Here is a 15,728-nt window from a genome sequence, read left to right on the forward strand (position 1 = left end):
AAGTCTGACAACACCACAATACAGGCCTGGACCAGATCGTTCCATTGTCCCCTCCATCACTCACTTCTTTTCTCTCTTTTTTCCCCAGGAGAAAATGCATTACACTTTATATTTCCCTGGAGACTTGATAAGTTAATTCTCTTTCTCGGCGATGTTGAGTTTGTGCGATTAGTTTGGTCTGTGCTAGTGGCTAGACTATGTGGCAAGGCTCCCGGAGATTCTTTGGACTCTCAGGTTGAAAACACTGCTAAAACCCACTGTAGTGACTGAGTGGCAGGTGGGGAGGGGCAGTGTCTTCTGGGAAAACAGCTCGGGGTCTTTCAGTCCTGGGGGTCTCCATGTGTGGGCAGAAGTTAGATGTTCCTCTGCAGCTGTTTAAGCATGGGAGTCCCGCCTCTGGCTGGGGGACTCAGGAGCACGGGTCAGGGTTATGTCTCTGCTGGGCAGACAGGCTCCACACCCAGCTGAGTCTCAGTTCTCTGGCTTGACTCCATCTGCCAACGGCGCTGAGCCACCGGATGGCTAGAGGCTTCTATTTGCTTAAAGAATCTGGCTTTGTTTCCTATTTACACATTCAAAGTCACATACAAAAGGGAGGTGCTTGGGATTTTCTTTCCATGAACAGTTTGAGCCTCTGTTCTGTACCTGCCACTTCCCCAGTTCCTGACAGTACGATGTTCTCATCCCACAAATAGAGCTGGTTATTAGTCTTACTTTTTCATGAAGTAGGTTTTGGCTTGTTCTTTACAGATAAAAGGGATAAAGTGTGATTTGTGGGGGGGGGCGGTCGGTGATGGAGTCAAGGGGTTAAGCGTACCAGGGGATGAAGCACATTGGTTCTTTTCAGCCTGACTGTCTCCAGCTAGCCCTTCTAGAGAAAAGGGCGGTTGTCACAAAGTGCATGAGTAAAGCCTACACAGACAAGAAAAGCTGCTTCTCACTGCTTCTTGTCTGCCCCTAGGTTCTCCAAGAAAGCCACGCCTTCTGATTTTCTTGTGAAGCAGGTGTACTTCTGGGATGAGCAGACTGTACAAATTTATGTTCCTGCTGTTCCATTGAAAGGTGAGTGTGCACTAAGCCTTGGAAGTCTCCGTTCTCTTTATGTGCTGAGGTCTTGCTGTGGCCCTATGTGTGCATGGCAGTGTTTTTTTTCTTTTTGTGTCAACATCCAAGTCTGTACCACCACACATAGCTTAAAACATTTTCAGAGTAAAATTTATCAGCTTTGTTTTAATTAAAATTATATCCCCTTCTTTTTCCTCCCTTCAATCTACCCCATGATCATCCTTGCTCTCTCTTCAAACCATGACTATGCTACACACACATACATGCATGCACACATATACACACAACCGCATAAATATATAAATACAATGTGCTCAGCCCATTGGCTATAAATGGATATAGATCTATATTATATCAAATATGTATCTCAAAATTTTTTAGTATTTCAAGGCTGACTGCTTGGTATTAGATAACTGGGTACGGCCGGTTCTCTTACTCTTGTCATTCATTAGTTGCCTGTAGCTCTTTGTCTAAGTGTGAGGCCAGTGAGATTGTCCCCCTTCCGTATTGCAGGCTCTATTGGTGTCATACTTCTTCTGGTCTAGTTTATATAGTCATGTTGTTGAAGCGTCATGGGTGAAGCTTCCCTAACGTTTCTAAGAGGCACACACTCACAGGAGATTTCCTAGTCACCTGGCTCTTACAGTCTTTCCATCAATTCCTCTGCAATGTTCCTTGAGCCTTAGTTATAGATGCTTTGACTGGGATTGGACATCCTACCATCACTGCGTTTTGACCAGTTGTAGGTTTCTATAGTTGCCTGTATGTGTTGCAAAGTGAGGTCTCTTTAATGAGAAGGACTCTTAGATTTGGGGCCACTGTTACAAATCAATTCCTAATATCTGAGTTTTGTTTTTTTAATATTTTATTTTTAAATTTAAATTTAAATTAGAAACAAGGTTGCTTCACATGTCAATTCCAAGTCCCTCTCCCTTTCCCTCCTCTCCTCCCGTGCCCTCCCACCAATCCCCCCAATATCCCCTCATTTCCCCAGGGAGGGTGAGGCCCCCCATGGGGGTGTCCATAGTCTGTCATTTCATCCAGGGCAGGGCTTAGACCCTCCCCCAAGTGTCCAGGGTGAGAGTGTATCTCTCATTGTTGGATAGGAGCCCAAAGTCCATTTGTATACCCGGGATAAATACTACCCAAGGCTCAATAGATTACCTAGGTCTCCTCACTGACACCCACATTCAGGGGGTGTTGATCAGTCCCATGCTGGATTCCCAGCCATCAGTCTGGGATTCAAGAGCTAACCCTTGTCAGGTCAGCTGTTTCTGGGGGTTAACCCAGCCCAGTCTTAACCCCTTTGTTCATCAGTCCTCCCTCTCTGTTACTGGATTTCTTGAGTTCAGCTCAGTGTTTAGCCATGGGAGTCTGCCTCTGATTCCATCAGCCACTGAATGAAGGTTCTGTTTCTCAGACTGTCTGGCCATGGGATTGTAGGGTGGCACTCCCCAGACCTATGTCTAAAAATCCATATATGAGAGAGTACATACCATGTTTCTCTTTTTGTGACTGGGTTACCTCACTCAGGATGGTTTCTTCTAGTGCCATCCATTTGCCTGCAAATTTCAGGATTCCATTGGTTTTTTTTTCTGCTGATTAGTACTCCATTATGTAAATGTACCACATTTTCTCTATCCACTCTTTGGTTGAGGGGCATCTAGGTTGCTTCCAAGTTCTGGCTATTACAAATAATGCTACTATGAACATAGTGGAACAGACATCCTTGTTGTATGAATGGGCATCTTTTGGATACATGCCTAAGAGTGGAGTTGCTGGGTCTTGTGATAGGTTTATTCCCATTTTTCTGAGGAATCTCCATACTGATTTCTAAAGTGGCCGAACAAGTTGGCACTCCCACTAGCAGTGGAGGAGTGTTCCCTTTCACCACAACCTCTCCAGCTTAAATTGTCGTTGGTGTTTTTTATTTTAGCCATTCTGACAGGAGTAAGATGGATCTCAGAGTTGTTTTGATTTGCATTACCATAATGGCTAAGGATGTTGAGCACTTTCTCAAGTGCCTCTCAGCCATTTTAGACTCCTCTATTGAGAATTCTCTATTTAGTTCTGCAGCCCACTTTTTAATTGGATCCTTTGTGTTTTTGAGACTTGCTTCTTGAGTTCTTTGTAAATTTTGGAGATCAGCCCTCTTTCAGATGTGGGGTTAGTGAATATCTTTTCCCATTCTGTGGGCTGCCTTTTCGTCTTGCTGACTGTGTCCTTTGCCTTACAGAAGCTTCTCAGTTTCAGGAGGTCCCATTTATTAATTGTTGACCTCACTGTCTGTGCTGCTGGTGTTATGTTCAGGAAGCTGTCTCCTGTACCAATTCATTCAAAGTACCCACTTTCTCTTCTAAGAGGTTCAGTGTGGCTGGATTTATGTTGAGGTCTTTGATCCATTTGGACTTAAGTTTTGTACATGGCGATAAACATGGATCGATCCACATTCTTCTACATGCCAGCCTCCAGTTATGCCAGCACCATTTGTTGAAGATGCTTTCTTTATTCCATTGTATATTTTTAGCTTCTTTGTCAAAGATCAGATGTTCATACATGTGTGGGTTAATATCAGGGTTTTCAATTCGATTCCATTGGTTTACCTGTCTATTTTTGTGCCAATACCAAACTGTTTTCAGGATTACAGTTCTATAATAGAGCTTGAGGTCGGGGTGGTGTTGCCTCCAGATGTTGCTTTGTTGAGTAAGGTTATTTTGGCTATCCTGGGTCTTTAGTTTTTCCATACAAAATTGATTATTGTTCTTTCAAGGTCTGTGAAGAATTGTGCTGGGATTTTAATGGGGATTGCATTGAATCTGTAGATTGCTTTTGGCAGGATTGCTATTTTTACTACATTGATCCTACCTATCCAAGAGCATGGGAGATCTTTCCATTTTCTGGGAGCTTCTTTAATTTCTTTCTTTAAAGGCTCAAAGTTCTTGTGATACAGGTCTTTCACTTGTTTGGCTAGCGTTACCCTAAGGTATTTTATGTAGTTTGTGGCAATTGTAAAGGGTGATGTTTCTCTGATTTCTTTCTCAGTCTTTTTATCATCTGTATATAGTAGGGCTACTGGTTTTCTTGAGTTGATCCTGTATCCTGCCACTTTGCTGAAGGTGTTAATCAGTTCCCTGGTAGAGTTCTTCGGGTCATTGATGTAAACTATCATATCATCTGCAAAAAGTGAAAGTTTGACCTTTTCCTTTCCAATTTTTGTTCCCTTGATCTCCTTTTGTTGTCATATGGCTCTGGCTAGAACTTCAAGTACAATATTGAAAAGGTATGGAGAGAGTGGACAGCCTTGTCTTGTTCCTGATTTTAGAGGAATTGTGTTGAGTTTCTGTCCTTTTAGTTTGATGTTGGCTGTTGGTTTGCTATATATAGCTCTTATTATGTTTAGGTATGTTCCTGTTGTCCCAGATCTCTCCAAGACCTTTATCATGAAGGGGTGTTGGATTTTGTCAAAGGCCTTTTCTGAATCTAGTGAGATGATCATGTGATTTTTGTTTTTCAGCTTGTTTATAGGTGGATTACATTGATGGATTTTCCTAATATCTGAGTTTTAAGAGAAATCATTGATGTGTCTTTTAGCACTGGTACAATATCAGTGTTTTAACATTTTAGATCTCTGACCAATTATTTATTATTGCATAGAATATGAAGAGTGGTCCGATTTTATTCATTCATCCATTCATTTGTGGGGATCACAGACCCTGGCCGGAAACCCACCCCTCCATCAGCCTGGGAGCAGGCAGCAGCGAGATAATGTTTACTGAAAACAATCCAGTGCTATAAAGCTCTTGTTAGGGCTCTGATAAGGGCTAGCTCACTGAAACACCATGACTTTGATCCCCCCTAAGGCTAGATGCTTCTTCCTGCTCCCTGTGGTTTCTCCCCATTCTGGGGCCAGAGATTAAACCACCAGCCAGGAGGGTGAGAAGTCTGGGAGAGCTGTGAGAGGTGTATGAGAGCTCGGTTGGAGAATTGTGTGTGGATGGATGGCAGAAGTCTTTAAAAAGGGAAGCGTTTTTTCTTGGGGAGTTCTCCCAAGCCGACTTGGGGGAGCATAAAGTTTTCTTAAAGCAACCGACTGGTCTCTGTGTCATCTATCCCGACCACCTCACTACTTTCTCGGATGCAGGCTGCTCAGCAGGTGCGGCATTCATTCATTTATTGTGTGTGAGAGAGTGTATGGTACAAATGTATAATGTGTGTGGTCTATGCCCATATGTGTGGGCAGGTGTGCAGATCTGTGTGTGCGCAAAACCAGAGAAAGACGTCGGGTGTCCTGCTTTATCGCTCTCCATCTTAGTCCCTTGAGACAGGGTTTCTCCATGAGACTAGACTGGTGTCCAGTAAGCCCCAGACAGCATCTGGTCCCCAACCCCACAGCACTAGATTGCAAGGAAATGTGTACCTCCATCAAACATTTTATGCAGAGATTTGAACTCACGTCCTTGTGCTTGCACTCTTACCCACTTGCCATCTCCCTGTCAATTCCATAGTTTTACAAGCAACTAATATCTAATTGTCCCCAAAACACTTATTTAGAAACCTCAGGAGAAAACTTTAAATAAATGAAAGTTAAATACTTTTAAACATCAACCTTATCTGGAGGTGATTAGCTAAAGCCACCTGGTCAGTGTATCGTCCACAGAAGCATAGCGTTTGACAGAGTGGCTGGTGGTCTGAGAAGAACAGAAATGGCTTGAATGGTAGCTAGGCAGGAGCTGAGCTATCTCCATCTGTCGCAGGATGGGGTGATCCCTTTGTTCGGGATGTTAGGAAGGACTTGGAACATGGTAGCACTGGAAACACTGCTTTCCCCCCAGGCACTCTGTCACTCACGATGAAAAGTCTTGATATGCTTAATTCATTGTAAATACCCCAAAGCAGGAAATGCCAGGATCCGATGCCCTTTTCAGCCCTTCTCTCCTTGTCTGTCTGTCCCCAGTGGCCATTCCACTTGCATTAGGGATGGAGCATGCCCCTCTCAAAGCTCATGTTTTACTGATGTGTCTCCCCCCTCTTCTAGGGGCCAACGTGGGGTATTTGTCCCTATTAGATGCTGACTATGACAGAAGACCTCCAAACAAATATCTTGCTGGGGCAGTAAACTATACCGTGAATTTCCAGTGGATCCAGTGTGTGTTTTGGGATAAGACAGGATGGAGATCCGAAGGTCCCCATCCACAGCCAGGAAGTTCTCCTGAAAAAGTCAACTGCAGGTATGAGCATCCTGCTGGGGAAAGCCTGGGAGTTTTAACAACTGGCTCTATTTTCATCCGTGTTTGTGTCAGTGCCTGGGACCTTCTGTGAATGGTGTCGTCTCATGATAGTTGGTCCGTCTTGACTGGTGTTACCCGAACAGAATATGCCTGCTACTCCTGTCTGCATGTCAGTCTGTGGCTCCCAAGGAAAGAAGCTGTTCTGGGCGTCCTGTCGAGCCCCTGTAACGACTGGATGTTGCAGGACATTGTTAGAGCCCACTGAGAAAGGACACAGCAGTTGAGTGACCATGAGTCCATCCGATCCTTACCATAGATGCAGGGCATCCTGTGACTATGTACTTTGTAGTCAGGCAGGCAGAGTCTCCACTGTTACAATCCCTGCCGATTCATCTCTTTGTGAACAGAGGAGCCCCCTGTCCAAGGGCTTGGACTGAAAGTTAGCCTCACGTGGAAAGAGAAGTCTCTGAATGGACACAAGCAGCCTTCCGGACGTTCTGAGATATCAGGGTCATGTCACTAAAGTGACCATTATGTATCATCTAGCATAGATTTAATGCTTTTATGATCAGTTTAGTCCATTCATTTGTGCTGCTCTTACCTTCTCAATAGGGGTAGAAACTCAGTAATTATTAGTACAGAAACAGTCTTTTCCCACAAGAACAGTGAAGCCACAAAGAGTCACATACTGTGTTTGCCCACCAGGAGTCAATCATGTTCAAGCTGAACTGATCTGGTGACGTGTACAGTTGCGTGCCACTTTTCCTGTGTCGAGCAGTGTCTATCATTTCAGTTTTTGACTATTTCTGCATGTATTCAGTGCATTTGGTGGTGTTGGTCCCACACTGCCCGCCCCTATCCACCTCTCAGTCCTGGTTTCTCTCCTGCTTTCACACCATTTGTTTGGTTTTGGTGTGTGTGTGTGTGTGTGAGAGAGAGAGAGAGAGAGAGAGAGAGAGAGAGAGAGAGAGAGAGAGAGAGAGAGAGAGAGAGAGAACTTTCAACTAAAAATGTATGTAATAAATTCTGATTGCTGTTTCTCCTTGCCACCTCCTCCCAGAAGCCTCCCACCTCCCTATCCACCCACCCCACACCTTCTTTCTCTTTAGAAAACAAACATACAAATAAAAAGCAAACAAACACGAGTAAAATAAGTAAATAAAACAGCAAAAAAGCATAAGAAGCACACACAAACCCACAAAATTGAAAACCATAATATACACACAAAAGGTCAATGAAATTTTAAAAAATGCCCAAAGGTAGCAAAATATATAAAAATGCCATTGAGTTCATTTGTTTTATTTCCTGAGTGACTGGAGTCCTGTGTAGAAAGTCCTTACACATGCCTATGTCTTACAGAATGCTCTCTACCTTTCCCTCTATTGGTTTTACAATCTCTGGTTTTACATTTAAGTCTTAGAGTTGATTTTCATGGAGGATGAGAGATTAGTATCTATTTCATTCTTCTACACGTAGGTACTCAATTTTTTTAGTACTATTTGTTGAAGATGCTGTCACTTCTTCATTGTGTACTTTTTTATCTTTGTCAAAAATTGTGGCCGAAGTTGTGTGGACTTATGTCCAGATTCTCTATTTCAACCCATTGGCCTCCGTGTCTGTCTCTGTGCCAATGTCGAGTTGCTTTGCAGTAGCCTTTTATAAAAAATGAGGTGCCATGGGAATTTTTGGTGTTCTTTGCTATTAAATTATACATGAAAGCCATTCTTTGTTCTCTGTTATATACTATTCCTTCTCCAAGAATCAGGGGCACAAAGCAAGCGCATACAGAAACTACCTGCAGGATGACAAGGAGGAGGCAGTTTGTTTTACAAGAATAGTATTTACTGTGGTTGTCATGACAGGTTTAGCAGTGGTAGGACAGTGTGAGGCTAGGACATGTGTTTAAGGTCAGTCCATCGTGAGCCTCTAACCTGAATCTCATGTAGGGCTATGCTGCGTGGGGTCTGCCTATTGGTGGCAGTGTGCCCTGATGCCGGACATCTCGGGACAGTTTCCATAGCAGCTGCCTCCCAGTTCCCAGAGTTGAGGCTCTGCGGTACATCAGAGTCACACATGAAGACATGTCAAACTGGCGCACACCACAGCATCGGAGCGACTGCGCTTCTCATGGTCCCGTCACAGAGAACTGAGCTTACCCACGGTTGTTGCTCTGCCTTCCCCTTGTAGCTACCGTCGCCTCGCGCCTTTCTCTGTCCTGAGAAGAAAGCTGAGCGCCACCTTGGAAGTGAGCAGCATTTCCGGGTTTAGGAGGTAAGTTCCATCCTCCAAAGCAGAGTTTCATTTCATGTGCTCTAGAGATCACTTAAGAGATGCCTGTGTTCCGCTGAGTTTGTACTTAACACTTACGTAGCGTGTTTATCTTCTGGACCAGAGATGTGAGGAATGATTGTCATATATGTTTTATTACTGTTTATACTTTACGTCCACTGACAGGAGCATTACGAACATCAGGAATCCAGTGTCTTCCTTATTTTTAAGCCCAGCTATATTTCAGTGTTGACTGAGTCAGTTATTACTGATTAACAAATATTTACAGCAATTGAAAATGATACTCAATTTTCTTTTCTTGATGTATATGGTATATTATAGCCTGATTTCCATTAACAACCTTGTCTTAGGGTTTCGATTGTTGTGAAGAGACACCGTGATTACGGCAACTCTCATAAAGGAAAAACATTTAACAGGGGCTGGCTTATAGTTTCAAAAGTTTAGTTCATTATTGTCATGTTGGGAGTATGGCGGTGTGCAGGTAGGCTTGACACCAGAAGAGAAACAGAGTTCTACATTTTGATCAGCAGTCAGCAGGCAGAGCTCGAGCTTCTGAGACCTGAAAGTCAACCCCCTAGTGACACACCTCCTCCAACAAAGTCACACCTACTCTAACAAGGTTGCATCTTCTAATAGTGACACTCCCTATGGCCAAGCATTCAAACACATGCGTCTGTGGGGGCCATTCCTAGTCAAACCACCACACGCCTGTATCCTATTTTAAATACCTTCAAAAGTTACTGTGTATTCATAGCCACTGTTTCATATTGAAAAACTTTATTTAGAGTTTGGAATATGAGTACATTGAGGGCAAGCTGCTTTGAATGTTTTTTGCACTTGTATTGGTAGAATATGAAACTACACTTCACTTATGAGTGGTACTTAGTAGGTTAGCTGGTGGGCCTGATAGGTGGCAAGCAATCATTAGTTACTAATGACCAGCGCTGCACCAGGGGAGGTTTCCAGCCAACCAGTTCTCAGGGCCGGGAAAACAGTGCTTCCCATCCCGGTTTTCTGAGACACCAGTGTTAGCTGTGAGTAAGCGAGGAACAGTGGGGCAGTGGAGGTACTGCAGACAGGACACGGCTCCCAGAGTCACCCCCAAGCACTGGTGACATCTGAGTGCTCCCAGGAAGTAACGTCGGAGCAGGAAGGCGGGGCTGGAGCCAGGAAGCTGTGAGCTCATGGAGTGTGGCAGAGAGCAAGCGTGACCTGGTTCTGATTCTGGTCTGGAAGCAGAAAGGAGGACACCAGATCGGGGACCAAGAGCATGAGCCCTCAGATGGAGTCAGAGTAATGAGGCAGGAGACTAGGAAGGGTAGGGTTCCCACACAGCATGGGCCCCTCTGCAGTTTTGTCAAATACTCACACAGCCCAAGTCCAGGTGTGACAGGGTTCAGCTGGAGGGGCTTTACGTGGACGGCCCTCTGAATCTACAGAGGACGGGGCTGGATGATGGCTCGCCCAGGCAGACTTGGTGTGTGAGCACCAGGGACCAGGTGAGTGCAAGCTGCCCGTGGAGAGCAGGCAGCCTCATTCACGGAAACATGGGGAGGTGACAAGGCCCACAGGGACATCTGCGGCTTCTCCTGTCTTGTTCTGCTTCTCCTCTGCAGGAGGACAACAGAGTGTCACATCAGTACTGCAAGGCATGTCCACACAGGGACATTCTTCTTTTCTCTCTCCCGTTCTTTCCCAGACATGCTAATGATTAAACCCCGAGTGTCACATGGGCTAGGCAAGTACCCTACCACTGAGCCATACCTGACATTCTTTTTCAATTTCCCAGTACAAGTTCCTCAGACCTGGCAGGGTGCAGCTTCCTGCCACCCCAGCTGGGTCATCAAAGGCTCCTTGGGGCGTCAGTGTAGGCTGTGGAGTACCTGCCATTGGCCACAGGCAGCCCTGTATTTTCAGAGTTCCCGTCTGCTCAAGCAGTATCAGGTGTTTGGAAAACACGTCCATGAAGACCAATGAAGAGTTTGCGAATCTGTGCAGAGCTGATGCATCTTCCGGAATGCCAGTTCCCACGAGAAAATTCCCTTAATTTCCCTTCCTGTCTTTACAGTCACCCACGCAACTTGCTTCCCGGTATTTTCAGTGTGTTTCTCTTGGTTGTTTATGGATTTTTGATGACTAAAAGCAGATGTGTAGATTGTCACAAGAAGAAGAAACCTGGCTGTATTTTTCTGGAAGAAGATACCCCACCTGGCCACCAGCTGTATGCAGTCATTGTTGACACTGGCTTCCGGTCACCAGCCCAATTTACGTCAAAGGTAATGTGAGCTCTTAACAATGCCTTTAGTGAGGTCTAAGGGTGTCCATGGGCTGAGAGATGCAAGAAGTGACAATGAGATGATTTGGCTGACCTGTCAATCACCTGTGACCACTGTCCCATCTTAATGTCAAGCGTGATGCTTATCTCTCCTTTCCACCGTCCTCCTGCATATTTGTAAGGGCAAAAGACCCTCACCTCCTGCCCCTGGTCTCCCCTCCCCCTTTCTGACCCCATGGTGAAAAACAGCTTCACAGATGGCTTCCTTGGGAGTGGGTCTCTGAGAGGTTGAGAACTGACTGGAATTCTCTGGGTTAACACCGAATCCACGGGCCACATCTGAGAAGAATCTAGCTAGAAAGCTGCAAGAAGTTCCTAGGAAATCTGGCCTGGGGGCTAAGTGGGGCTGGGAAGCGCTGAGAGGCAGATGTCAAGGACAGAGAGCTCAACAGAGAGGCAGGTGAAGAGGAGGTTGTGGGTGGGGAGGAAGAGGAAGTGATAGGAGGGTCAAGGAGGAAGCCCAGCCTAGCAACCCAGGGAAACGCTTAGGCCAAGGTGGGCTGTGGAAGAGAAGTCTACAGAGGCAGGAACAAACTCGTTCAGACGCATGTCCCGGACAAATCCACCAGAATTCTCCACGAGCGCTTGATACACACTCCCCTTTCTCTAAAAACACGCCTGCTTTATGGAACCCATAGGACTGGAGGTATGGGGAGTGAGTGTGGCCTCCCATAAAGCCAGAAGGTAGAGCCATGTGCTGTTGACATGCTGGAACAAAAAAATGATATAAAACAGTTGGACCCAATGAGCTAGACAACCTTGCTAGATTCATGATCGGGGTTGGGGGTAGCATACCACTCATCCACACAGTCAGTGGCTTCCATTGTGCATGACTGGAAGCAAGAGCCTCCTAACAGTCACAAAATGAAGAGTGCCTGAAGGTGAATTCACCTAACACGAACAGAAGCACCGTGGGAAGAATTTGCCCAGTATTCTTAAAAGACCTAAATACATAAATATAGCAATCTTAATGCGGTAGCTGAGACAACTAATTTCCGCATAAATCATAAATCAGTCTGCAAGACAATGGCAATGAGGACAGTGTGAATTGTCTATTCCTATATTCCTATTACTTGTTTTATTTAGTTTTTGTTTTGTTTGCATTTGCTTGCTGGTTTGTTGATACAGGATCCCACTATGTAACCTCAGTTGTTTTGGAACTTGCTATATAGACTAGACTGGTCTTGAACGCAGAAATCCAACTGCCTCTTTTTCCCAAATGCTGGAGTTAAAGGTCATCACACCCAGCCACACTATCCATTTCACTGAAGGAAAAAAAACTAAGCTATAAAGAGATTAAAGCCAATGAAATCACTACGATTTCAGAAAGATGTCTTGTGAAACAGGAATTACTGATTCTAAAGTTCATATGAAAGGAACGCTGGCACACAGGAGAGTAAGTATGGGCTTAACAACTGAAAGAAAACAGGGAGCAGGGCGTGGGTCCCACCAGAAAGCCAGGCAAGACTCATCACAGTGTAACTGAAAGGTTCAGGCATTACTCTGGCCTGCCCTGTTACCTGGCAGGATGCACTCAGGCAACACTCTGGCCAGCCCAGAGTTCCGTGAGAACCAGGCAGGTGCAAAGGACCCCTTTAAAGGACTGACCCCTGCCCGTTTACGCTCTCTTACTCCTCTTCCTCTCTTACTCTCTCTTACTCTTTTGCTCTTGCTCTTACTCTCTCTCTCTCTCTATCTTATCTCTCTCTCTCTCTGTTCCCCTTTTCTCTCCCTGTCCACCAATAAACTCCACGTGGGATCGTTGAGTCGCGGTCTATGTCTCCTTACTGGATAAACCTAAACGTTTTAACAACAGTAATGTCTTCTGGGGTTGGCCACTACACTTACGGGACAACTGAACATCCATAAATGACCCAGATGTGTATCAAGTCTTATAGACCAAAGAGGCTGTTAAGCAAAATGTCTAGAACAATCACAGTCCCTATAAAAGGAAACAATAAAAAAAATCTTTAGTTGCTTTTACACACACACACAACTAAATTTCAGAAGTCACAAACAAAAGGATAATTTAAAAAATTGTAACTACAAAAAAAGAAAGAAAATTCAAAAAATAGTAACTACACAAAGCAAAAAAAAGATTATCTTGGATTAGGAAAGACTTGAACGACAAGAGGAGATTGGACCAGGATGTAGAGGCACACGCCTTTAATTCCGGCACTTGGGAGGCAGAGGTAAGATGATCTCTGTGAGTTCCAGGCCAGCCAGAACAATCAGGACTGTTACACAGAGAAACCCTGTCTCAAGAAACAAAAACAAACCAAAACAGAAAGAGAGAGAGAGAGATTGAGAAAGAAAGAGAGAGAGAAAGAAAGGCAAGAATATTATTTTAATGAAAGATTAAGATTATACCACACTAAAACTGTGGAATAATTCTGTGTGACAGATGCCAAGGAGTGATAAGCACATCCAGCGTACTTCCCTAGAGTCCTCCGTGTGGATGTGGGCACCCCACCCACCAACCCTGGCCCCGCTCTGGTGCTCTATAGGCCAGTGTCCAGCCACCACGCCCAAGGGTAGCAGACGCATGGCTCTCCTGGGACCTGACAGTAGGGAGCTGGGATGGCAAAGAAGCACTGTTCTATAGAACTCCACACCCTCAGTGGCACAGCCTCAGCTCCTGTTTCTCTCTGTGTGAAGGTTTTCATTGTGTTATGTGGTGAAAATGGACTCTCAGAAACCAAAGAGCTCTGCTGTCCCCAGATGTCCTTGTTTGGAAGGAATTCCAGGCACACCTTTGTACTGAGGTACTCCTGACACCTCCGACCACACGGTTTGGGAAAGGAGCTGGTCAGAATGGGGTATCATAACGATGCGGCATAGGGAACATTGGCTTTCTGAACACCATGCCTAAGATAAAGCCTAGAAAGGGAGTGATGAGCACTGGCTCACATACTCACCATTTTAGGAAAGTTCTGGTTTTGCTTTTGCTTTTTTAAGGTAGGGTCTTTCTATGTAGCCACAACAGGTCTGAAATTTGCTATGCAGACCAGGCTGGCCTTGGATTTGCAACTATCCTCCTGGCTCTGCTGCCTGAGGGCTGATATTACAAGCAAGCCTAACATATATGGGATAGATTAACATGGGGTGGGGGTGGGGGTGGGGGTGGAGATGGGTGGGACGAATGCAGAAAAAGGGTGGATACTCTCTAAGCCTTTGTATTAGAATAAATGTTTTGTTTTAACGTGGGAAATTTTACTGAGAAAAAGGAAATGGGAAAAGGAGGGAGTGGAGGGGGAGACTGGCATTTGTGGATCGGAGTAGCAGAAGAGAGGAGAAAGGCTGAGAGAGAGGGGGGGAGAGGGGGAGAGAGAGAGAGAGAGAGAGGGAGGGAGAGGGAGAGGGAGAGGGAGAGGGGAGAGGGAGAGGGAGAGAGAGGAAGCAAAGACCTGCCTGCCTCCTCAGAGGAGCAATGGAAAGAGAGCCTAGAATGAGTGTTTTTATGTCACAAGACCTCACTAATCTACTTAGTGCCACCACTCCAAATCTGGAAGAGCAGTGCTACATGCATGGCATCCCAAAGCTGGGGAGTCAGGGAAGAGATCATTTATCAAGGCAGAGGTGTAAGCACCTCACATTCTTAAAAACCATGAAACTATGGAGTCATTTTTTCTCATGAAAAAAATTATGCTTATTATAATTTGCTTGTATTTATTATTTCTGGAGCATTGTTTTATGAGGAAAGTGCAGTTTAACTTCAGGCTAACTCACATTAGAACAGGCAGATGGAGAGCTGAGTGACTTGGTCTAAGGAAGCTATGGACATTCCCATTTCAAGAGATGTGTTCCAAGCCACACAGTGGATCCCAGAATGAGGCACAGCTCAAGACCATCAATCAGCAATAATAAAGTAGAATAGCCATAACAATACAGCCATAACAATATAGCAGTAGCAATACAGCTATAACAATACAGCCGTAACAATACAGCCATAACAATACAGCATAACAATACAGCTATAACAATACAGTGTTTATTTCTAGAATTCCCCACTAGGTGCTTTTTTATTTGTGCTTGTTGGTGGATAACTAGAACCAGGAGAAGTAAACTGGTGATCAAGGAGGCATTAGAGTGGATTCCGGAAGGCCTGTGTGCCCCTACCAGTCACAGTGCCATTGGAGCCCACTGTCCTTAGGGTCAGAGCAGAGCCGGCGAGGCTTTTGCAGGTGCTGAACACACATGGCCGATAAGGCATTTCTATGTGTCACTAGCACTCCTAACCAATTGGGACCACTGCGGAAGATCCGCCTCTGGCACGACAGTAGTGGACCTTCCCCAAACTGGTTCATCAGCCACATGATGGTGAAGGAGCTACATTCAGGCCAATGCTGGTTCTTCCCGGCCCAGTGCTGGCTGGCTGTGAGCCTATGCGACGGCCGTGTGCAGCGAGAGCTCTTCTGCCAGCGCCATGGTCTTGGCTTCTGGAAGGTAGGCCCCATGTAGGTGACACACTTAATTGGCTGGTATTATTTGGTGCCCACCTCTGCTTCTCTTTCCAAAGTTGCAACTTGAATTTTCCCAAAGTTATGCAGCTAACTGTCAAGATACCTATGCTGTGTGACTTCTCCTGGAGAGATGTCAAACAAGTCTACTCACCCCAGACGGGGACGGATGATCCACCGGAGAAATGACTGTCCGAGTCTACCTTGGTTAGCCAGTTGGTTTACTTATGAGGATGTGAGCAACTCAACAGAAGCCACACCACTAAAAAGCCAACCTCAGCGGCGGGTGATGACTTACTGAAGCGTAACACTAGTTGCAGGCAGCTCGGCCAGTAAATCCTCTCCATGGCA

At 45.3% G+C, this 15,728-nt stretch overlaps 1 protein-coding gene across 1 annotated transcript in view; it reads left to right on the forward strand.

Moving 5' to 3' along the window:
• Positions 1-15,728, forward strand: part of Pkd1l1 (polycystin 1 like 1, transient receptor potential channel interacting) — a 131,689-nt gene that overhangs the window by 67,011 nt on the left and 48,950 nt on the right. The window contains exons 31-36 of the mRNA XM_040746627.1: positions 962-1,062; positions 6,101-6,293; positions 8,481-8,564; positions 10,651-10,858; positions 13,576-13,682; positions 15,147-15,363. Coding sequence (XP_040602561.1) covers positions 962-1,062; positions 6,101-6,293; positions 8,481-8,564; positions 10,651-10,858; positions 13,576-13,682; positions 15,147-15,363 — 910 coding nt within the window. The remainder of the gene's footprint in view (positions 1-961; positions 1,063-6,100; positions 6,294-8,480; positions 8,565-10,650; positions 10,859-13,575; positions 13,683-15,146; positions 15,364-15,728) is intronic.

This window comes from Mesocricetus auratus, unplaced genomic scaffold (genome assembly GCF_017639785.1).
Source record: "Mesocricetus auratus isolate SY011 unplaced genomic scaffold, BCM_Maur_2.0 Super-Scaffold_100006, whole genome shotgun sequence".
NCBI lineage: Eukaryota > Metazoa > Chordata > Mammalia > Rodentia > Cricetidae > Mesocricetus > Mesocricetus auratus.